Source organism: Asterias amurensis, chromosome 9, assembly GCF_032118995.1.
Source record: "Asterias amurensis chromosome 9, ASM3211899v1".
NCBI classification, from domain to species: Eukaryota; Metazoa; Echinodermata; class Asteroidea; order Forcipulatida; family Asteriidae; genus Asterias; species Asterias amurensis.
The window spans coordinates 6,366,856-6,392,095 of NC_092656.1; the positions used below are offsets into that span (position 1 = coordinate 6,366,856).

The 25,240-nt window shown below is 39.3% G+C and overlaps 1 protein-coding gene across 3 annotated transcripts in view; it reads left to right on the plus strand.

Annotated features, from left to right (window-relative positions):
- LOC139941522 (uncharacterized) overlaps positions 1–25,240 on the plus strand; it is a 103,612-nt gene that overhangs the window by 50,111 nt on the left and 28,261 nt on the right. For all 3 annotated transcript variants that reach the window (XM_071938060.1, XM_071938059.1, XM_071938061.1), the window contains 8 exons: positions 10,018–10,240; positions 11,013–11,086; positions 14,143–14,237; positions 15,236–15,372; positions 15,861–15,984; positions 18,312–18,444; positions 18,930–19,047; positions 19,499–19,554. In XM_071938060.1, coding sequence (XP_071794161.1) covers positions 10,018–10,240; positions 11,013–11,086; positions 14,143–14,237; positions 15,236–15,372; positions 15,861–15,984; positions 18,312–18,444; positions 18,930–19,047; positions 19,499–19,554 — 960 coding nt within the window. The remainder of the gene's footprint in view (positions 1–10,017; positions 10,241–11,012; positions 11,087–14,142; positions 14,238–15,235; positions 15,373–15,860; positions 15,985–18,311; positions 18,445–18,929; positions 19,048–19,498; positions 19,555–25,240) is intronic.

Below are 25,240 nucleotides of genomic sequence, written 5' to 3' on the forward strand. Positions count from 1 at the left end.
GCTGCGACGCAAGTGCAAGTTGCGACCGGTTACACGTCGTAAGTTGCGAACTCGTCGCGTCTTATAGGTCTGCATTGCATCGCAAACCCTACGATGCGTCGCTACTTGCGATGAGTTTCGTGAAATCGGGGGCTGAACCCGCAAAAGGATAAGTCGCAGACACGAATCGGCGATCCTAGCCCACTTGAGTTTGATCGCACATTGATCCACCTTTTGTGAACGGAGTTTACGGGGTCTGATCGCCCTTTGCGCTCCCACTAGACGTTGATCGCCTTTTTGAGATAAGATCCAGCTTTGATCCTACTCCAGAGGTGGAGTAAAGAATGCCTAGTATTATGAAGTAGGCTTTCGTACAAGCAAAAATTTAAGGCATTTAAAACCAAGATGAACAGCAAACACCAAGTAGAAAACTTTTAAAAGACCTCGTTTCAATTCAGCATTCTTTGGCCAAACTTCCCAAATTTGGGGTCCAGAATGCTGTACAGTTTCAAAAAGAATCCTAAGGAGAACCCTGGAAAGGCTGTCAACAGCAATATTAGTCCATGGTCCAATTTCATAGAGCTGCATATAAGCAGAAAATATTGCAAACAAATTGTCTGCTAAGCTAAAAAAGAGCAGGATACCAGTCACAAATTGTACATGCGACAGGATAGTTTGGCTGGTAACCTTATCCTAGTAGGCGTACTTTTTATGCGCTTAGCTACTTTTTGTGCTTAAGCAGCTCTATGAAACTTAGCGACAGTCTACTTGTGGATGGAATTTTTATTTTTTATTAAATGTCCTCGTTCTAAGTTCACTCGTTGCTTCATCACGGGTTGAGTTTCGAATCACCAACCAAGAGGAAAACCCAGCTGTTTCATTGTGCTTTGAGTCACTGCTGCAATGCGGATTATTGTTCGGGATTACTTAGTGTTTGGAGTCGAGTTGCTGGACTTGTGTTGCCTTGAAGGTAAGCCACAGCTGGGAGAGCAGGAGGGGGAGCAAGGAGATTGATTTAACTTGACTGGATATTAGTTTATCCTCACACCATCTTTTCTGCAACCTCAAAAGTGGGATTAAGATTGGGGTTTATGTGTGGAAGTGTGTGGGGTTGATCCGGTAAATGGATCAACAAGTTTGCTACAGAGATGCTTTTATGAACAACGTAAATTTGTCTATCGAGTTTGCTGTCATCTTTTTTGTCGGTGACTTCCACTTCATCTGCTCAGAACTATAAGATCATAAGTGCAATTTGTAAGGGTTTGATGAACTCCTTTTGCATATATTCGGAGCTCCTGGTGATTGTGGTTTATTGATCAAGAGTGGTCTTCAAAGTAATTGTTAGGCAGAAAAAAAATACTAATTTTCTCAGCCAAACATTCATCTGTTGATTTTGATGAAATTTTTTCAAACTTATATGCATATTTACAACGAGTATACAGTGCTTTAAACACACATTGTTGTATGGGTAAACCAAATAACAAGTCATCAGGGTGCGGGTTCGAATCCTGGTCATCACACTTGCGTCCTTAAAGGAACACGTTGCCTTGGATCGGACGAGTTGGTCTATAAAAAGCATTTGTAACCATTTTTTTATAAAATGCATATGGTTGGAAAGATGTTTTAAAAGTATAATACAATGATCCACACAAGTTTGCCTCGAAATTGCGTGGTTTTCCTTTAACTGTGTGAACTAACACGGTCGGCCATTTATGGGTGTCAAAAATTTGACTCCCATAAATGTCCGACCGTGTTTGTCGACGAGGTAAAAGGAAAACCGTGCAATTTCGAGGCATGTTTGTGTGGATCATTGTATTCTACTTTTACAACATCTTTCTATCCATATGCATTTTATAACAAATGGTTACAAACACTTTTCAAAGACGAACTCGACCCGATCCAAGGCCACGTGTTCCTTTAAGCCAAACACTTGACTTGCTTCTCATCATCCAGGAGTAAACGGGTACCTGGACAGTGATGGTTCTTGTGATTGATTTAGCTAGGTGAGCTACATGTACATACCTGGCAGAGGCTGTGTACTCCCAAGGGAAATGAGATGGTTTAAGGAATGAAATAATATACGGCCCAGTGATCGCTTCCAAATAGGTAGATGCCGTCATGTTATAAATGTACAAAAAATAATTAAACATTCATAAAGTTAATTCCAGATCAACTCATGCAAGAAATCATCCCAACATTGGAGAAATCACAGTGTACCAGCACCTTTAAAGGGAAGGTACACGTTTGGTAATTACTTTAAAAAAAAATTAACTTAAAAACTGACTTGGTAACGAGCATTGGAGAGCTGTTGATAGAATAAAACATTGTGGGAAACGACTCCCTCTGAAGTAACATTGTTTTTGAGAAATAGGTAATTTCTTACTAAAATGTTAAAAGACTTCTAGCTAGAAGTCTTTTATTCCTATCTGAAAGCACACAAATTCGTCCAACAAGGGTGTTTTTTCTTTCATCATTTTCTCGCATCTTCAATGAACGATTGAGCCCAAATTTTCACAGGCTTGTTATTTTATGCTTATGATGGGATACACCAAGTGCGAACACTGGTCTTTGACAATTACCAAACGTGAACAGTGCCTTTAACATGACCCATTTTCCTAAACCACTGCCCAGAGGGGAAATGTTTTTGCGATGCAGTAAGTATCGGTTTGAACCACAACATCTGCCCCCGCAAAAGAAAAAAGTCTTGCACATTTATCTTTTAAGACTTCATACAATGTTTAACCTCCATTTTGAAATCCTTGTGTGGATTCATTTCTAGCATGACTCCATGTGTGGTTTAAGACTGAGTAAGATTACTTTAGACTCCTTATTGCTACTCGTTACCAACATATGTCATCTTCAAGACGTGCAGTGGCTCTCTGAATCTTAATCTGAATACATACATACAACTAAATATTTGTAAAGCGCCTTTACATCAAGATCAAAACGCTGAAAAGAGCAACACCATTGGAACTATAACTTCAACATATTACATCTGATACAAATGAGTTTTGAGAGATTTTTTTAACAATGTCAAAGAGTTACAATTTCTGATGCGTACTGGGAGGTTGTTCCATATTTGGGGAGCAACAAAGGAGAAAGTCTGGTTGTGAGCAGGTGAGAGTGTTCTTAATCTGGATTCTGAATTATACAGTCGGCAAAGCATTCTAATGGAAACATCACACTAGCTTTGTTTGAATGACACAATGACGAAATTTCAGTTTTAGACTTGGGAGGAAAATGCTTATAAGGAAAACCCACGCAGTCAGGTACAGATTGATAAACTCAAACCACATGCAAGGCAACGATCCAGGCTCAAACCGGGGTGAAAGGCAGGGGCAGAAACCACTGAGCCAACTTTAAAGGCAGTGGACACTATTGGTATATTACTCAAAATAATTATTAGCATAAAACCTTACTTGGTAATGAGTAATGGGGAGAGGTTGATGGTATGAAACATTGTGAGAAACAGGTCCCTCTGAAGTGCCTTAGTTTTCGAGAAAGAAGTAATTTTCCACGAATTTGATTTCGAGACCTCAGATTTAGAACTTGAGGTCTCGAAATCAACCATCTAAACGCACACAACTTCGTGTGACAAGGGTTATTTTTTCTTTCATTATTATCTCGCAACTTCGATGACCGATTGAGCTCAAATTTTCACAGGTTTGTTATTTTATGCATATGTTGAGATATACCAACTGTGAAGGCTTGTCTTTGACAATTACCAATAGTGTCCACTGCCTTTAAGACCAGCTTCTCTTTAGGTCTCATGGAAGTGTCATCCACTATTGAAGCAATATATATTTGGTTTGCTGTAAAAGCATGTGTGTATCTATTTGTCAGGTAGAGTTTGTTCTTAGAGAACTGTCTTTCTTTTTCTACAACCGCGGAGTAGATTTTTTTTTTATGTTTGGGAGACTTCTCAGTTCTGAAAAGAACTGTCCTTCTTGTTAACTACTACTCGGGCGGAATGTATAGAAAATTGGCTGGGACTACTACTTTAGATTACAGGATCTGAACTATCGCGGAGTCAGTTCTTGAATTGGGCTCTTCAATTCGTATATACATATTGAAGCAGTTCTCCAGTTATCACAAACCTCGTCTCATGTTGGAGCAAGTTCTGATGTGCATTTTCGGATACGAGTCATAATAACTTTGGTTTGGGTTTTTTATCTGATGAAGGGGTCAGTTGTTTTCCAAACTAGAATAAGAGTGCAATGTCTTAAGGGTATAACAGCAAGGGTCTTGTTGTTGAGTAACTCTAATTATCCCTCTCCCCCACTTCCCTAGTTCTATTCTAACCCCCCCCCCCCCTCTCCTCCCTCGCAGCTTGAGGGCTCCCCTTGGCCCCCAGTTGCGTGCCACTCTGCGTCGAGCCCCAGTTTCCTACTAATTGGTCATATCCCTATGAGGAAGGACTCGCTTGTTAGCCACAGAGCATAGCAGGTCCCCATACCCTCTCCTGCTCTGCGGGCCAGTGAGTGAAATTTCCTCTCTGCTCGGACTTTTGTCACCTTGAGAACACGATGATGGGCAGATGTCCCGCCTCCTTTAAATCCCCTGAAGATTGGAAATTGTTGAGGCTCAGGGGATGTCTATATTGTTCCTAGGCTAGTATCTGTCCATCAGAATAGAGAGGGAGAGAAAAGTTAAAGAACAGTTTTCAACTAGTAAAATTTATTGTCAGCAGAAAAATGCCTTTATCAATTATAATTAATGATGGATACTTGTAGAACATTAGTCCAAGTTTACACCTTGAAACCTCCAGTCATACATTACCTTGGCCTGTGGTTGGTTTTGGAAAAAACAAATTACTCTCCGAGAAACACAACTCGAAAAAGCCCCAAGATTTGTGTCATTTTCTTGTACATTTCTGAAAATTTTGAAGCACATGATGCATATAAACAAATTTGACTTTGCTTAGTTCTTCCCAGCAATTTTGAAGCTATTGAAGATTTGTTATTAGCAATCATAATTAATGGTGGATATTTTTAGAACTTTAGTTTCAATTTACACCTTGAAAACCTACAGTCATGCATTCACCTTGGCCCTTGGTTGGTTTTGAGAAAAATAAACTTGTTTTTGACTTTGCCGGGAAATTTTTATTTTAATGGCGACAAAGAAGTCCACCCATAATATGACCTACACACATAAGTCAATGTGTATTGGTCAATCACTGCTTTGATTGACGTGCAGATAAGATGTCAAGACACTTTGGCAAATAAAAACTAATTATTTATGATTTTTAAGTTCTAAGAAACCCTGTCCAAACAGGCAAGCAACGCCTTCGTTGATTTCCTCCTCCTTTCTCGTCTTTCCTAAGTTCCATACAGGAAACTAAAGATGTGTTAGACTAAACTCTGTGAGACGGACTTGACAATTGCCAGGGCTGTATAAATAGTCTGGTGCTTAGAATGTGGTAGTTTGTTAGTAAGGATTGAATGTAATCATGTAGGGAACCTGACTTCATTCCATCTTTCTTTCTTTTCCCCAGTTCCTTTTAACATTTTAAAGTGGAAAAGTGCAGTTTCAAAAAGCCCTAGTCTTTTTTGTACTTTACTGTTCAGTTGTTTTAATGCTATGGAAATGAAGATATATATCAAATAACCTGTGCAAATTTCATTTAAAAAAGACCGAGATATTGCAAAATAATCCGTAAATGGAGCACACAATCTGAGAAACATAATGTCTGTCAGTAATGTTTGTCAGTTTCAGACAGTAGGGGTTAAAACTGATACCTTTTTCCATAACCGCATCACTTCAAAGTGAAATGATTCTCAAAATGCTTTACACTTTCGAAAGCGGTACTTCTAACCATGTAAGTTTGTATTGCCATTAGTATTTCTTAGGAGTGATTACCAACCATACACCTTCCCTTTAACATAGTTTGAATCTTGTCTTGCGGTTTTGCAAAAAGGATCAGGGTCTGAGTTGGGTCATGGCAGCACCTGGGGAGTGAGTTTCACTATAATTGCTAGAAAGTGGGAAATCCTTCATAAAACACCTGTTTCCTGGAGTTTGTTCAATCATAACTTTCCTGGAGTTTGTTCAATCATAACATTCATCTAGAAATTTTGGTTTTGCAGTTGCATCGACTTGTCTTAGTACTGTATATACTTGGTACTTTCCAGAGTTCTATGGAAAAAAAAACCACAGGCATTTGAACCCACGCCCTTTGCGATTCTTGAGTTGGGTCTTACCAACTACATGTAGACCACCGAGATTGCCCAGTAGCTAGAGGCAGTTTGAATCCTATGTTTTAGCAGCGGATGACTGCAATAATTTAATAGATCGTTACATTTTTTGGATCTTACCCCATACACCGATGTGTGTTTAGCACTGTATACTCGGTACTTTCCCACAGTTCTGTGAAAATAAAACACCACAGGCATATTAACTTGGGTGGAATTCGAACCCACGCCCTTTGCGATTCTAGAGCAGTGTCTTACCAACTAGACCACCGAGATTGCCGTGCAGCTATCCTATATTTTAGCAGGGGTACGGCAACAATTTAATAGATGTTAAATTACCCTTACACCGATGTGTGTAAGCACTGTATACTCGGTATTCCCAAAAATCACAGGCATATTAGTCGGGTGGGATTCGAACCCACGACCTTTAGCTAGATGCTAGCTACTCAGAAATCTCGGTTGTCTAGTTTGTAAGACTCTTGAATTACAAAGGGCATGGGTTCGAATCCCACCCAAGTAATATGCCTGTGTGGTTTTTTTTTCACAAAAAGTATAAAGTGCTATACACATAGTGTAACAAGGACACAGGTTTCCCAAGCCCCTCCCATGGGTGTGCCATTTCTTCTTCTGTCACCAAGTAAAGATATCTCTCCTCTTTTTCACTTTCCTCTTGCCGTTCATGTCCAGCATGGAGGATTCTTATCCTCGCTCGACAGCTGAAAACAGTTCATGATGAACGAGAGTGTAAAAAGAGAGAGCTTGCTGACACATAACCTTATCCTATTCAGCATAAAGTGCCATTCACACATAGACCCTTTAACATATATATTCATTTACATAGCATTAAAGCATAAAGTGCTATTCACACAACAGCAATTTAACTAGGGTCCCTTTGCTTAATTTTAGCATGGTTGTAAAATGTAGCAATGTTTTTGGACAAGATTTTGCAAGAGAACTTGGACGGTAGAAAAAATTGGTGTCCTTTCACACAAGGTACATTTTGTAAAAGTTTACAACCACCATGCTACAATTCATCAAGGGACCCTTGCTTAGTTGCTCACGTGTGAAAGGGGCTTAAGCCTGATCCAAAGCTTAATTACTAAGTCACGCACATCTAACAACTTTACAGAAACTTGAATTACACCGCCGCTCTAGGATTTCTTTGACACTTTAAGTCTTTAATTTGTTTAGTCATCAGCGAAAACGTGTTACGACAATTGTGAAGTTGAAATGATTTACAGTGGAGTAAAATGATTGCAAGGTTGTTTCTTGTATTTAAAAGAAGCAGAATAATAACAATTAGGTCTGAAAGGGAAATGTAGACTTAGATGACATAACACTTTGTGATTCAACCTACCAGGGCTCAATATCATGGCTGTGCTTACCATAAGAATCGGCGCTTGTGGAAGCAGGGAATTCCGCGCTTAAGTCAAGCATATTTCACAGATTAGCAGGGAATTTTGGCTTGTACAGGTGCGTACTCCCCAGTACTAGGCATTCTTTGCTTACAAGGCTAGCACAGAAAACTACTCCAGGTTTCTGGCGATATCTCAAAAACTTTACCACTTTTTGTAATGGGACTTTCCCATGTTAGTTGTATTGTATACATCTACATTTATATAGGATTAAAACAATCAAATGGTTCCTAAAACCGAAGGTAAACTTAGCCTAAAGATGTCAATGTATGTATCAGATGTTGACTTTGCTTTCCAACTCTGTTTGGAAAATTTCAATAAATTAACAAGAATCGTAGTATAAGTTTTTAACCACTTTAAGAGTTTGTTTCTAATGATCAGGGAAAAGTTCTCCACTAAGGTGACAAATTGTTTATACAGCGCTGACACTTTTGATGTTTTTGAACTCACTAAGCAGAACCCCCAGAGCGCTAAGGGAAACGAGAGTAGTGGTCTCGTCAAAAGAAAAATATCCTGTGTTTGGAGGGCAAACCTGACAGTGCGGAAACTTAATCAGACGTAGACTTTAAACGGAATCAGAGCCGTGGGCCTAAAGATGATCGGGAACCTGATTTGATAGGAGCTGCTTAAGCAGAAAATGTTGCTTACATAATAGCAAAAATATGTAGGATACAAGTCACATATGTGTCATGTAAAATTGTGTTTTATTTGGTAACCTTTTTCCGGTAAGCATAATTTTGTTGCACTTTACTACATGTAAAATGGTGTTTAAGTTGGTAACCTTTCTCTGGGAAGCATAGGTTGGTTGTGCTTACATAGTTTTTTTTGTGCTTAAGCAGCTCGAAGAAATTTGGCCCAGATATTCTTGAAAACTTAACAAAGTGTGGTATGAGATCAATCAGCATCGCCATCAGTGACTCCAGGGCCCAATTTCATGGCTCTGCTTACTGTAAGCAAAGAGCCAGCGCTTTACGGAAGCAGGTCATTCTGCGCTTACGTCCAGCGTTTTTCTCGGGTTAGCAGGGAACTTTTGCTTGTGCGCTGGCATAGCCCAGGTTACAAGCTGTTCGTCACTTACACAGCTACTGTAGGAATTTGGCGTTTGCTCAGTAAGTGATGAACGGTGATTGTAAGCACATTGTTTGTCGGTAAGCTAAGCCGTGAACTTGGTCCCAGTAGCTTTCCTTGGATTTAACGAATTTTAACTAATGTCGTTTTTTTATTTGACCATCTGGCGTTTAGTGATTTTAGCAGGATATGATGGTGATAGAAGTCATAATTAACTCAATTCGATGAATGTTTACTAAGTGGCTTAAAGGCATAGTGCCAAGCTTACACTGGTACCAAGAACATGTCAGTGCTGTTTACGTTCTGAAGAACGACCGAAATCAAAGGATCAACAGATGTTGTAATTCTTGTTCAAGCTTACTTGGTTTTAGGAGGCTTATTGAATTAAGACGTTCATCTAGAGCTGTTACTGACTAATCCTACATTGTGTACTATGTACATTACACTGTAAATGAACTTACACTGTGGCTATAGCTTCAGCAAATAATATCTTTAAAGCCATTGGACACCTTTGGTAAACAATATTGTCCAAGTCCCACACTTCGTTTAGCACAACTTATATATAAAATATCAAACCTGTGAAAATTAAGGCTCAATCGGTCATCGGAGTCGGGAGAAAATAATGGGAAAACCCACTCTTGTTTTCGCAGGTTTCGCCGTGTCATGACATGTATTTAAAATAAATCCGTAATTCTCACTATCGAGAATTGATATTGTTTTAATGTTCTCTCAAAAAGTAAAGCATTTCATGGAATAATATTTCAAGAGAAGTCTTTCACCATTACCTTCAGTAAACCCTGTAAATTATTTGTAAATCTGTGAACTTTTTTTTTCTTTTTCTGTACCGAAAGTGTCCAATGGCTTCAAAACTTTTTTGTAATATGTGTTCATTGCAGTTTATTTAATGGTAACAATGTGATACACAAGTCATTGAAAGAAATGTATGCACATTTTTTTTTCCATTTTTTTTTCAACAAAACTATTATACCGTGTGAGTCAAGCACTCTCTCCTGCTTATTAGAAAAAAAAGAATGAAAAAAATATAATTCCGGGGAGTCTATTTTAATAAAGGTACTCATTTTGCAAGCTGTCCGAAAAATACTTGATCAAACAAGTAGAAAGTAAAGCATGCTTGAGTGAGTGCTTGTTTATATGCTTTACTGAACTTTTGATTGTCATTTGTTTGTTTGGGGGAAAAAATCACCAATCCCGGTCAACTTCTTTTTGACTTGCCCTGTATAAAATTTATTTAAAACCACAGGATTTCAATAAATTTGTTTGAGACATCAATGTTTGTACCAATTTTAGAATGATCTTTTTATTTTGTATATTAACAATATTTATGATTTTTTATTTATCAATAGGTGGAGAAGATTGACAACCTTCAAGTTTCCACCATCCCTAGCGGTCGGATGTCCCCCACCCTGTCCATCGTACAACAGATATCTCTTATCAAGGGGGCATACGGGAAAGGTCTTGGTTTCAGTATCGTCGGCGGTGAGGACTCAGCCAAGGGCAAGATGGGTATCTTCGTCAAGACCATCTTCCCTAGTGGAGCTGCAGCTGGTGATAACAGACTTAAAGAAGGTGAGAGTTGTCATTCTTAACTCTCAGTTTTGATATTTGTCACGAAGGATATTATATAGAGCGCCCTCAAGAGTTTGCATAGACAAGTCACACTTCTGATGTCACACTTCAAGGCTCTAGAATTACACCAGAGAGTGGCTTCAAGCCTAGGTCAATCCCGTCCATAATCGCCTTTCACCTACATTAATTTCATTTGGAGATAATACACAGTGCACAACATGTGCAACTGCTAATGTTTGTTTTGTAAACATAAAATGAAATGCTGTTGCACACAGGTGACTGTGATGAGGTAATTGCTTAGAAACATAATTTTTTGAAAATTGTTGTTCATACATGTATCTTTAATGTCACAGTATAGTGCGTGTTTCATCAAGTTAAAAGTTGACAGCTTGGTATCATCTGCTTATGTCATGTATGTTTGTTTTGTAAACATGTTTACATGTAACTGTTGCAAACAGTTGATGAGATACTTGCTTATCAATCAATCAATCAATAAAACATTTATTTCCACATTCACATCACATGGAGGCATCATCCTAAAAGCCGAGGCTTGTGTCAGATGTGCCCGTTACAAGATTACAGCACAAAACAGGAATACAGCATAGACGAATAAATAAATACATACCACTACGCTTAGAAACTTCAATTTTTGATGCTGCTATTCTTAATGTTTAATCTTTGTTGATTTTTCATCAAATCAAACGTTGACAGCTCGGTATCATCTGCTAATGTTTGTTTTGTAAACATGTTTATATGTAACTGTTGCCAACAGGTGACGAGATACTGGCTGTCAATGCTGACTCACTGGAAGGAATGACACACAAACAAGCAATCAACAAATTCAAGGTATGTATGTTTGTACACCTCGATGGGGCGAAACTTTTTCTCTTTGTAATAATATTAATAACAGAAAATTTGTGTTGCACATGAGGTATCATTAGTTTTATTATCGGAAATAAGTAATAATAACAAAGTCTTATATATCGCATGTATCTACCAAACAAGGTACTCAAGGCTCTGAGTATATACAAACTTTCAGAAAGTTAGGTAATTGCAGTGATGAATTTTGATACCCAATTATTAGCACCTTATAAGGGTTTACAAGGTGCTACGGCGCATTCAGCAGCCACAGCCAGGAACACCGGGGCGAACCCCTTCTCTTTTCGATAAGTGCACTGGGTTCTTTTACATGCATAACGCAACACATGGGACCAACGGCTTTACGTCCCATCCGAAGGACGAAACAATGGTTAAGTGTCTTGCTTAAGGACACAAGTGCCACGGCTGGGGATTCGAACCCACACTCTGCTGATCAGAAACACCACAGAGTTTGCATTCGGTGCTTTTAACCGCTCGGCCAAGACACTTCCAAAAGTGCTATTTCAGGAGATTTCGCACTGACGTGACAAATCTATTTGGTCTTAACCTTAGGTTGCTTCATATTCTAGGCTCTTGCTGATGAGGCATGCTTGGTTTTATTACCAGAAATAAGAATGTAAACAGGCTAAATCAAAGGACAGTATTCACTTGTGTTTTTATCATGCCTCTGTAAATGTTCACAAACTCTACCGCATCATGTCAATTTTTTCACTCCATAACTTTCCTTTAAATAACATTTTCTTTTAATTCCTAATTTATGGTTCCTTCCTTTTTGTCTTGTTCGCTGTCCGTCTATAACCCCCCCCCCACATCTTTCGTCGGGAATTCCTTGTCAAAGTTTTTGCTGTCTCTTCCTTCGGTTACACAAACATTAAACCTCTCAACATCCAAAATAAAGAAATCAGGGACCTTCCAGTGTTGTCGCACCACCATGTTTGGTCGCTAAGGCAACACAACACAGGAAACGAACGCAAAACGCTGTCGAGGAAATACCTTGTTTGGGGGGCCAGCTAGAGACTTCTGGGTGGATTATCAGACAGAGTTTCTAGCCCCCCCCCCCCCCCCCCTCCCTTCCCTCTTCCACACCAAACTAACAATCGTGACTAATGCCTTGTTATTAGAGGCACCCAGATAGGACAAGCTTCTTAGTGGAGATTTCACGAAAGGCAGTCCTTGAGTTATATTGGGTCAAATTGCATCTGTCCAATGAGGGGGAGGGGGGTATCTGGTACAACCAGTTCAGATCTTATAAAATGACTAACCTTATAAAAGACATCATTCTGTCATGTTGATGTAAATTTGGCTTAAGTATGTTTGAGTTTTAACGGATTGACGCTAACAGATGTGGCCGAATTGGACATCTGTGGCTAGTGGCTATAGCAGTTGTAATGTTGAAGTATTGGGGGCAGAGGTCTAGCCAAAGACAGATCCATTGAGTCAGACAGAGCCACAGGCTTTGTCCGGATTAAGACTCTTTGGCAGTTGTTAGCTCACAGCTATAAGCATAGGGGATATAGCATAGCCGTAAGCCACAGTCATTGCCAGACTCGCTGCCGTAGGTTTATGCATGATGTGGATAGTTTAAGCTGTACCACAGAGTTATTGTTCGATTCATAGCATTGCAGATTGAGCTTAAAGATGAGACTTATTCTTTAACAAAGCACCATGTGATGGTCTACAAGGTGATGTGGTCCAATCAAACCGGGACAAACCCCCCTTCTCTTTATGATAGTCTACTGGGTGCTTTCACGTGCATGGTTCTTTTTAGGCGGCCTTCTTGCGCGCTCACCATGGATTTGTATTGTTATGTCATTTATTTTCATACAATAAGCACTGGAAGGTTAACACGTCTTTTTGTGTGCTTACGTTTAGCAGCTCCATGAAATGGAAATCCCACAGTAAGCACAACATCTGCCTTTAAAGGCAGTGGACACTATTGGTAATTGTCAAAGACTAGCCTTCATAGTTGGTGTATCTCAACATATGCATAAAATAACTAACCTGTGAACATTTGAGCTCAACCGGTCATCGAAGTTGCGAGATAATAACTAAAGAAAAAACACCCTTGTCACAGGAAGTGTGTGCGTTTAGATGGTTGATTTCGAGACCTCAAGTTCTAAATCTGAGGTCTCGAAATCAAATTCGTGGAAAATTACTTCTGTTTCGAAAACTACGTCACTTCAGAGGGAGCCGTTTCTCACAATGTTTTATACCATTAACCCCTCCCCATTACTCCTCACCAAGAAAGGTTTTATGCTAATCATTATTTTGAGTAATTACCAATAGTGTCCACTGCCTTTAAGCAGCGCTATGAATATGAAATTGGGCCCTATTACCATCTTTTGCAAGTGTATCTCAATTCATTAGTCATATAAAAACTATTGTCCGTCCTTCATGAGGAATCCCAGCATACTTGCTTCACCCTGCAAGTTAAGTTTGAAGGATTATTGACTTAATATGAGGGAATTCAATCTGAATATAATGACCTTATTCAAAGCTCTCCTGTGTATTGATGGACAATTAAGATGTATGCACAAAAATGATATTTTTTTTATTATTTTTTTTATATAAAATAAGGCGTTATAAATACATTTGAGAAGAGAAAGACACTCATGCGTTTTGTATTGTAATCTTGTGTCTGATTGTGCTTTAGATTTCTTAAGAAGGTGTTTTTATTGCTCGTTATTTTTACCTACATGTACTTTATCTTTTACCAGTTTGTTTGACTTATACCTCCGTATTAACATGCTGAAACTCTCTCTACCAACTGAGCCATATAGCATTCAAATGATTTGCACAAATTAGCACAAAATTGTACTCACTGCAGAATAATCTTGCTTCGCTGAAACTTGTTACCAGCCAAAAATATGTAGTTGACATTATAATGTGACTGGTGCTCTTCTAAATCTTTGCTTAGCAAATTTTTGTTGATTTATGTTTCCGTTTAACAGATTTAAGAAACTGATTGTGATATGTTTCATACCATACTGTACTACCTGAATTTTGTTTGTATCTATTTGTAGCAAATAAAGAAAGGCGTTGTCACGCTGACTGTCAAGAGTCGCCTTATTGGGAAGACTTCCACGCCAGTAGACAGTCCCGTGGCCCCGCCCAGAAGGTAATGCATAATCCACATGAAGCATGCCCTCAAAGTTGTCTTCTGTTTATTTATTCTCCTATTATGTGAGATCTTATCCCCCGTCTTGAAATTCCTCCTTCCATGCCCTCGTCTTACTATTAACTAAAAATGAGTTATTCATCAAACTATTTTAGTTTCATCATTTTCCTGCCACCCCCAAAGCTAAATTACCCACTTACGATATGATCAAGACAGTCAACTTTAAGATCCCCCCCAAAAAAGTGGCACATAGACCAAAGGGGAACAAACAGATAAGAGCGTTGAAGTAGACAAACAGGCAGATAGACTATTACATACCACTCAGACTGGGCTGGAAATGCAAATTACCCCAGAAGCCAAATCTACAAGTTTTTTTAAGTAATTTAAATTTACAAAACTGTGTCACATCATTTGGGGGGGGGGCTATAGCGTGTAAAGAGAGTAATGTCGTAAACGACAAAGAGAACTCAAAATTCTCATCCCGATGCTCGAGTTTCGCAAAGCACAGAGATTCATTTTAAGATGAGTTGTCAATCTCACCATAGTGATTTGTATCGTGACATCAATTTTTGCTTAGCAGTTCAGATAAACATACAGTTGAGGTCAATCTAAGCACTTTGCAAAATCATTTTTCTTTTTTTCTCTTTTTTTTTTTACAGCCTTCCAAACACAAATTGATGTAACAATAGAACAATATTCAGCCTAATGGGTTCACTATGTTTACCAAATGTATACCTTACCATTAAATTGTGGCTGTGTCAGGATCCCAGTACACAGGAATTTTGTTTTTATTTTGATTCTGGTCTTGAAAAAATGATTCTGGTTCCAGTTAACATTTTTTAGATGAAAGCCCTTGTGGATTTTCCCCAAAGTTCAAGCTCTGCTACCAAAGTCAACAAGCTACCCTTGTCCAAAACAGTTCCTGAATTGTTAAATAAACCCTTCGAAGTGCCAAAACCTTCAAGTTGTCAAAGTTGTTTCTTTTTCTGCATTTTCAGGAAGAGATCGAGAGCCGAGAATGGTTTTAAGGATGCTGAGAGGCAATATTCACCTGGGTTTATAGAGACGCCTTCCCCTGTCATTAGAGAGGACACTAGTGATGTCCGACTAACAAAAGAGATAGTCCTCCAGAAAGGTAAGAACAATAGGATACCAATTCTTGTTTAAAGTCCTTACAAATTTTTGGTCTTTGATGTTTTTTTAATTAGTATCATTATTTTAAAAGTTTGATTTGGGGTTGAACAAAGAAATGATTGACTAGGGTGGGATTTGAGCCAACGACCTCCAGAACGTGGCGGGAATACCAACTGAGGTATCTAGCCGTATATTGGCGGTGTCCCTATTTTGTCAATATCTTTGTTCAGGGGTGCCAGTCAGAAGCCATACAACCATTAGGTGCAACGATACAATCTGGGAAGCAGCCGCAGAGGATAACTTTAAGGGAATGCAAATTTTTAGTTCAGATATCAAATAATAAACCCCAAGGGACACTGATAAGCTTTCAAAAAAAGTTCTTTGGCTTGTGACTTGTCAGAGTGATGTATGGTTTCAAGATTTTCACACAGTTTTTTTTTAACCCCCTAAGCCTTTGATTTTTAAATTTTGGTTTCTTGGTTATTACAGAGCAAGGTGTAAGCTTAGGCATAGGTGTTGTATGTCTACCGGAGCCGGGTACCAGCAATGAAAGACGGGTGTATGTACAACATCTAGAGCAGACGTCACCAGCTAAGAAAGATGGCAGATTATGGTACGTTAGGGTCGTTAGGCTTAAGTGCACTTGGCCAACTTTTATTTTCCAACTCTATTATGAAGCAGTACACCAATCAAATGAAATTTAAGACACTTAGCATTTTGGTTTGTAACATTTTCTGCTGAGCAAGAATTTTCTGTGCTTAGCAAAGTTTTGAGCTTATTTGAACTCTTTGAAATGAAATTGGCTACATACATAAAGAGAATTCTAGCTAAGCAGAAACGGATTACCAGCAGCAACAACATTTAAAGTACATTCCATGTGACTGTTTCATGTTTTTATTAAAGGGCGCTTTTTCAAAAGCTCTGTCAGCTAGTTTTTGAAAACATATACACTCTTGGTATTTGACTTCAAACAGGCAGACATTGACCAAGCCAAAAATAGCGAATTTCTCAACCTAACCGTCTTGTGTATCTGGGTCGGAAGATCTGCCTGTAGTTTTGAGCCTGTCAGTCTTTTTTGATGTCCCCCTCCTTCTGTCCATCCAGTTGTGCCTTCTTATCTTCCAGCCGGCCATCTTTTGTTTCCGTTTCATATTAATTAACCCGACCCCTTTCTTATAAGAACAATGACCAAGGGCATACTGTTGACCCGACCCACTTTATATGGATGGAAATATTATTTTGTGTATTTAGAAGCCAACATATGAGACTTGTTAACAAACCTTAGCGGCATTAGGGTCTCTATGTTTATTCAGGTTGCATTGGACTGAAGGCATGGGTCATTCAATGTTTTCAGGAAATGACTTGATACCAGTGACTTGTTTGGTACCAGGGAATGACAATTGTTACAAGTGTCTTGTCAGGTACCACGGGATGACTTAGTACCAGTGAAGTGTTGGGCAACCAGGAAATGACTTGGTACCAGTGTAGTTTGGTAACCAGGGAATAAGTTGATATCAGTGACATGTTGGTAACCAGGGAATGACTTGCTACCAGTTACATGGTGGATACAAGGGAAGGACTTGATAAAAGTGAAGTATTGGTAACCACGGAATGACGTGCTACCAGTGAAGTGTTGGGTACACTGGCACGACTTATTACCAGTGAAGTGTCGGTAACCAGGGAATGACTTGATACCAGTGATGTAATAGGTACCAGGGAGTGACTTGATACCAGGGCTTGGTCTAGGGTGGGAAGGTATTTTTAGACACAGGAAACCTTGTCTGGTACTTTTCTCCAAAGCGTAGTTGTTATCAATAATCGAATCAGGCAGGTTAGCTCACATGCATTGGCAAGATAGCCATAAGAATCTATACGCACAGTTTGGCAGAACTCCAAACGTGGGCCAAACTTTATACAGCAGAAAATATTCCTTACTGTTCTGGGCCCCAATTGTCGGGGTAACACAGGCTTGCACAGTATGTTTCACAGGCGTAATATTCTTTCTATGAAAAGGTTTACGAAACCGAAACCTTGGCTGGGAGGTGAAAAGTGGCTGAGGAGGGAAAAAAAAGTTAAAGCAGGACTAAGAGGGTTAAGGCTGAATGTGTTTATGAGTAGGATAGGGAGGGGTGGGGGTGGGGGTTGGGGTGAAGGAAAGAACTAATCTGTGGTCCACCTGAACTAGTGGTTGTTTTTAGGGGAAAGGTCAAACCACTAATGCACTTACTAGACATGATTGAACAGGTGTCACTCAATGGCACAGTTACCATGTGTCTCCCCCCCCCTCTTCCTAACCCTCTCCCCTTGTCCTAACCCCCCTTTCCCTTGCCTCATGGTAAATCTTCTAAGCTGTAAATATGAACCATAATTTTTCTGGTTCACACATGCTTCATCTCTGCAAATCAAATTTTTAGATTTGCAACTTGGGCCAAATGTCATAAAGCTGTTTAGCAGAATATACTGCTTGTCAAGTTTCTTTGCTAAGCAAGAAATGAGTGGGGCACCAGTCGCAACAATGTAATTGTGGCTGTGACCTGTTTCTTTGTTAGCAGGCTTTCGTGCTTACATGCGTTATGAAATGAGGCCATGGGCCCAATTAAGCCTTATTAAGCCTGTAAGCACAACATCTTAAAGCCTAGAGAAGTGCTGCTTAGCAGAAACAGGTTTCCGGGCCATTATTTGGACTATCAAATTAGCAGAAATGATTCAGAGGTAATCAATTGTCATTATAATTAGTGTAGCAATTGCATGGGAATAACAAAGACTACTTTACAAAAAGGTTGTTAATTATCTTTACAAATTAAAACGACCCATTACAATTGTGAAATAAAATAATATTATTGTGCAGGTAACTTAACCACCTGTTCACCAGCTGTTGGATTATCGACGTGATGATTCGGTACAAATTTGAGTAATTTGTTTGTTTTGTCATTTTTCTAGCCGTGGTTCCCACTTGCTGGAGGTGAACGGGGAGAACTTAAAGAATGTTAGTCTACAGAAAGCATACAGGGTGTTCGGAGGTTTGCAGCCCGGCCCGGTCAGGCTAAAAGTGTCTCGATATCTCAATGAGAAGGTACGATAAAAATAACTATTAGTAACCACCAATTCTTTTCATAACCACCACTACTCAAAAAGAGATATTCACATGGTGGATTAGTTTGGAGCATTGTAGGTGAGAAAAAGTGCATGGGTACCCAATAGCTGGCATTCAAGTCTGGATGCTACAATATTAAACCTGGGCCCATTTTCAGAAAGGTGCTTAAGCAGAAAATATTGCTTAACATTGTTCTGCTACACAGAAGTGAGCAGAACACCAGCGATAAGTTGTACATGATACATGGTAGGTTGGCCGGTAATATTTTTCTGGAAGCATAGTTTTGTTGTGGTTAGCTTATTTTTTTCTAAAGTAGCTCTTTGAAATTGGGCCCCATTTTATCCCTCATTACGATACAGTTTTATAATCCCCTCACATGAGGTCAATATACTTTCAAACATCTATCATCACAAAATCTGACTTGGTAATTTCAAACTCTTGTTAATTCATCTGTCTTTGTTCAGGAGTGTGAAGCTGATATGGAAAAAGCGATGGAGCTTGTAGCGTTGTCAGGGCAACCAGAGGATAACAATGTTGGTGATGTCAATGATGGTATAAGACCCGGACAAGACACGCCCATGGGTAAGTTTCCTTATATCAGCGTCTCTTTGCTGAAAAAACTCAAGACGTTATGCACTGTGTACCCGGTGCATTCCAAGTCCATGATGGAACTGAATTAATTTGTTTTTTTAAGAGCTAGCAACTGATAACTTGTATTATCTTCGAATACGCGCTAATCCTCCAATCAGATTCGCAGAATGGAGTGGTGATAAAAACCTATATTGCACGGCTAATATCACTACCATGCGTCTTGTGTGTTCTATGTCACATGCCAAGTTTGCTTGAAGATAAATACGTTATCACACGCGCGCTCGTGGAAATACGGAAAATATAGCGCGTCTGCGTCCCATATCCAACTCGGCCTTCGGCCTGGTTGGATATGGGACGCAGAATCGCTATTTTTTTCCGTATTCCACTCGCCCTTATGTGATAACTTATAATATGCTGACACAATTTGATTTTGTTGTCACAGAGATGGAGCATGAACCAATGAATGAAGAGCCCCCTCAACCGCCGGTAAGAACCAAGGTAGGAATATTCTTTTTTCTTTGAATATCTGTCACCATTTGCTTAAAGTGCTTAGAGGTACAAAAACATTAGGACATATTCAGGCAGATGTAGGACTTGCATAAGAAGCAGACTCTGTGTTTGTGATGTCATCAGGGGAATACGCGTTTAACATAATATTACTAATCTTGAATGTTTAAAGGCACTGGACACTATTGGTAATTACTCAAAATAATTATTACATACAAATTTACTTGGTAACGAGCAATGGAGAGCTGTTGATAGTATAAAACATTGTGAGAAACGGCTCCCTCTGAAGTAATGTAGTTTTGAAAGCACACAAAGTAATGCAACGAGGGTGTTTTTTTTTTCATTATTCTCTTGCAAATTCGATGACCAATTGAGCCCAAATTTTCACTAGTTATTTTATTTCATGCATATGTTGGGATACACCAAGTAAGAATACTGGTCTTTGACAATTACCAAGCGTGTCCAACGCCCTTAATCCTAAAACAACTTTGGCAATTTTGTGGGAGTACCATGGAGAAACCAGTAGTGTAATCCATAATCGACCGAGCGGTTAAGAGCACCAGATTCAAGCTCTGGGTGTTTGATCAGCAGAGTGTGGGTTTGAGTCCCGGTCGTGACACCTGCTGCGTAAAATTGGGGAGGTAGTGCTTTCTACCGGCCAGACTTCGGATTGATGATATACATGTACCCAAGCCTAAAAGGGGTAACCCTGTTTCAGCCCTAGGAGTAGGTGGCAACGGCCTCTGAAAAAAAAAAAAATTGTAGCCCACACCTTGAAATGACCTTCAGGCCTTTTGTGTCTGGTGAATTGCATAAGATTTAAAAAAAAAAACTGTTGATGAAATGCAGAAAGCTTCTATGCATTCCTGCAGAGTGTACTAACAAATACTTGAAAGTTTGGATTGGAAGTGATCAATGCTAGCCCAAGTTCAACACCACAGCATGTCTCGATTAATAATCCACTATTCACTCACACTCTGGCATCGGGAATAGTTGCGACAAACCCGTCAAAAGAAACATTAAACACCTTAACTTTAGAATACTTAAATAAGTTTAGTAAGTCTTCAATCATTTTGTGGTCGGTATATATGAGAGTTCCACAGCCTTGGTGTCGCCACGTTCAGTATGAATTTAAATGAATGTCACGTAATTGCCCATGGCACCCTCACTCCAATCATGTCTACCTTCCCCCTTCTGATCACATGATGGTATCGCGTTCGTATCCAACGGTTCCTTCCTTCCTCAAACTCCCCTCAGAATTCATCTGATGTGAGTTTATTACATCTGATACCAAACCTCCTCAGGGTTTCTCTCAGCTTTTTTTTTTTTTTTTTGCGAGTCGTTTATGTTCTCGGGGAAATGGAGGCTTAGGGTAGGTGCTCATGCAGTCCTCACTGATGACAGAAATAGTTTCTGTCGGGGAATTGAAGCAAACTTGCTGCAAAAAGTTGCATTTAGGAGCGGTGTTAATGTACATGTTGATTGGGTACCTCTAGAATGGATACAAATTCAGCAGGGCCCAATTTCATGGCTCTGCTTACCGTTAGCAAAGGATTGCATTACGGAAGCAGGGAATTCAAGCGTATTTCACTTGTTAGCAGGGAACTTTTGCTTGTGCGAGTGCGTACTCCATGTTACTAGGCAAACTTCGCTTACACTGCTAGCGTAGAAGTTTGGTGCTAGCCCAGTAAGTGGACATTGGTGATCCTAAGCGCAGAATTTTGCGGTAAACAGAGCCATGAAATTGGGCCATGTCCTCGAAACTATTTTATATTTCCAATTTTAAAGATTGATTTAACCACCCATGTCCAGATGATAAATTACTTAGCACATAAAAATCTTGCCTTGCAAAAAAGTGGTAGCTAGCCCAGAGTACTATTTAACTCACATTGTTGTAACCGGTGTTCTGATGTGTTTGTGTTATAAAAATAGGGACCCTTGAACACACATAAGAACAAAATCAAGAATAAAAAACAAAAGTTGTTTTTAATTGAGTTTTTATAGTTTGTCAACAAAAATTTGAAGTTTAAAAAAAACGTCCGACTCTAAAGTGAAGGGAAAAAAAAGGTGACCTGACCCCGAAGCCATCCTGTGAATCAATCCACTAATTCTTTCAAGATGTAACCGTTGTGAACTTTCACCCAAGCAAAGCCCTCGATCGTACACCTCACTTCACAGATCTCTAATCTTTCCGTTTTGGAGGGAAACACCGATGTAGACTGATGATTAAAAAAAGGTTTCTTCCTGAAGAAAATGAAATCCAGAAGCTTTAAAATTAAAATGAACTAGTACTAGAGGAAATAATCAAAATTATTTATTTGTACTTTGAAATACAATTCATTTTAAAGAGGAAGTAATACTCACTGGTTTAGGGACCACAATAGTTGAAAAACTAGGTTGTTTTTTAGGTTGTTTTTGTTTCCTGGTTGGAGGGAGGGAAACTCTCAGGGGCTGGATACTGTAGTCTTTTAGATGTACATGTTTTATTCAATTGTTGGTGCCGTTGGTGGCATGTGTTCCATTGGGGGGGGGGCTTAGGGTTAAGTTCAAATGACATAATTTAGGGGCTATTCAGAATAGTCAATTTTAATCAAATTATAATTTATTTTTTTAATGGTTTGTATCACTCATACGCCCTTTTCGAATCCATGGCTTTGGCTCAAGAGTCGGCTCAGGCTAGCTTGGTCACACGGTTGTTTTGACAATTGCAGGTGCTTTGCGTACATGCTCAAGGCTTCAGTCGAGAGAACGGAGCCTGATGCCGAATCCAAAGCCGAAGCCATGGTTTCGAAAAAGGGCCATAGTCTTTATTCATTACAAATGCCATGCATCTCATACTGCTGAACCTATAACTGAAGTCAGAAACTCTGGTTTAAATTCATATTTTCTTACTAACATAGTTTCACGCCTCATCTTTCCCCTCTCTCTTTCCATCTTTCATCATTTGCTTGTGATCAAACCACCATGATCATACTAACAGAGAATCAAACGTGTCCGTTGGGCCTCAAGGGTAGGTCTTTTCCCCTAGTCTGTAGCTGATCGATAGCGTCTTTGTAGTGTCTTGGTTTCCGTTTTTTCTTCAGCGCCTTGTATCCTTTGGCAGTTTGGCGCTTTGTAATTACAGTTATTATTGATAATTCCCAATGGACGCCATCTTTACGGGTAAATTGCTTTTTGGCTTGCAGGCGCATCATGCGCTCAAATTATTACTGCAGCGGCATTGTTCACTGACCAGTCTTGCAATGAGTTATGTGAAATGTGCACGTGCTCCACGCAATCTTGCGCAAAATGCCCGTCTGTGTGTGCCAATTTGCCCGTAAAGATGGCCGCTAACGTCAAATTGCAGCTCTTTTATATGTTTTTTTCTCTGAAGTCTATTACATTCATCAAGTGTGCTCGTCCTAAAACAAAGACATGAAGCCCAAAGTTGCAATTCAGATGGGAGGCTTGTCAGTATGTTGCAGAACATTTAAATTTTGTGCCTGATTTCCTAGCTCACATCGGTTAGAACTACCTATATGGCATAACTTCTTGTATGTAATAGACTTTTCATGTCACTCCTATCATGTGCTATTACAAATAATTTTTTGATTTTACTATAGTTGATGGTGGTTACTTTACTTTTGCTTAACAATAAATTGCATCAACTCAATTCTCCCCCCCCCCCCCCTTTTTCCAATTCCTTGCTGCTATATGGTTATATATTTGTAAAAATTGTAGACTGTGCCCAATATTATTCTGTTTATTCCCATTTTTTTTTTTTTTTTTTTTACTCCCCCCCCCCCCACTTTATTTCTGGTTATGGCTGATAATGTCTCAGTTTTCTTCAATTCAAATAATGTGATAACCAAAATATGAACTACTTCAATCAATGCTGCTGTTCAGAAACACTGTTGTTGTTTATCTTTAACACTGCTGTTTGAGTACTAGAATATAACTAAATCCAAGTTTCAAAATCACACTGTAAATTGTTGAGCAAATGTATTAATCACTTTATGAAATTATTCTGTTTGGAAGAAAATTCCTTAGTGCCTCAAAAAAAAAAAGATATTCACATCAGACAAAAAAACATTTTTGCCCCAACTCCTTGTATGTAAGACTAACCCATTGATTCTAAGAACCATCTTACTCATCATCATCCGTCGTCCTTAGACGGAATAGCAGAAGCAGCTTTGATGAAGTGGTGCCAGGTTGCTTTGTCCCTCATGAGTTGTTGAGTCTCGTTTTGATTGAGATTTGTGTCTCGGGTGATGGTGTCAGAGTAGCTCATTTTCCTCCTGCCGCGATTTGGATGTCCGCCAGGAGGATTCCAGAAGACCAGATGTGATATAGGTTGATCCGCTGTTCGCAAACAGTGGCCAGCAAACTGGAGACGTCTCTGCATTATGGTCTCGGAAAGTGGTGGTAGATTGCCATAAACCTCCCTGTTTGTAGTATGGTCCCGCCAGTGGATGTTGAGAACTCTACGCAGCAGTTGAGTGTAGCAACCGTTGATGCGATCATTCATTTTTTGTGTTGTTGTCCATGTTTCGGCTCCATATAGCAAGATGCTTTCAACACAGGCCCTGAAGAACTTGATTTTGATAGCTCTGTCAAGATCAGATTTCCAGATCTTATCTAATTGGTTACATGCTGACCATGCTTGCGCTTTCCTGCATTTGAAATCTTGGAATGAGTCAGGTAGTGACGAACCGAGGTATTTGAAATCTGAAACAGTTTTAAGTTTCGTACCATCAAGAGTCTGTATACTGGATGTTGGAGGAATATTCACGAGGAGAGTCTTCGTTTTTCCTGTGTTTAGATGAAGCCCGACACAATTGGAAGCCTCCTCAATACTGTGAAGTAATGATTCTGCAGTGTCAATTGATGTTGATATCATTTTAAGTGTCACTGACCTTTCTCGTTCTGTAGTCTTCCTCTCAAGCTGTTAGTAATAGCCTTCCTCTCAAGCTGTTTCTTATAGCCTATGCATCAATACCTCTGCCGCTAGTCTGACCCTATTCTTATCACATCAATTGTTATTGCCCCTAAAACTGACAATGCTTGAAATTGCAACCATCTGTTTTTTTTTTCATTCCTAGCTGTCTCATCCCTTCGGTCTCCTTAACCTTTTTTGGGGGGCTCGTCTTTAACAACTTACCCCGGGTTGACGTCACTCTGTTTGTAATCTCTCCCCTGGGTAGCACCGACCCCCGTGCCTGTGGGTGTTTGTCTTGCGGTTTAGCCTCCCTTGTGACACTAACCACCCTTATTGTTCTAGAAATTGGTCATTTCCTTGCGCTGCCGTATGATGATAGAGTATAATTGTTTTGATTTGAATGTCAATCTGATATGTTGATAAGTGTGGGTTTTTATTTTAACTACGCCATTAGCTTTGGGTTATATTGAATTGAAAGACAGTATTGACAGAACAGTATGAATCGGCAGATTCTATTGTTTTTTTATTAATTTTTTTCTCAGGAAGATTTATGGTTGGAGTAAATTACAGAGTTGATAGTTTACATCCCGATTTCTATCTTAAAGGCATTGGATACTATTGGTAATTACTCAAAATAACTATTAGCATAAAACCTTGCTTGGTAACAAGTAATAATGGGGAGATGTTGATAGTATAAAACATTGTGAGAAACGGCTCCCTCTGAAATAAAGTAATTCTCACGAATTTGATTTCTAAACC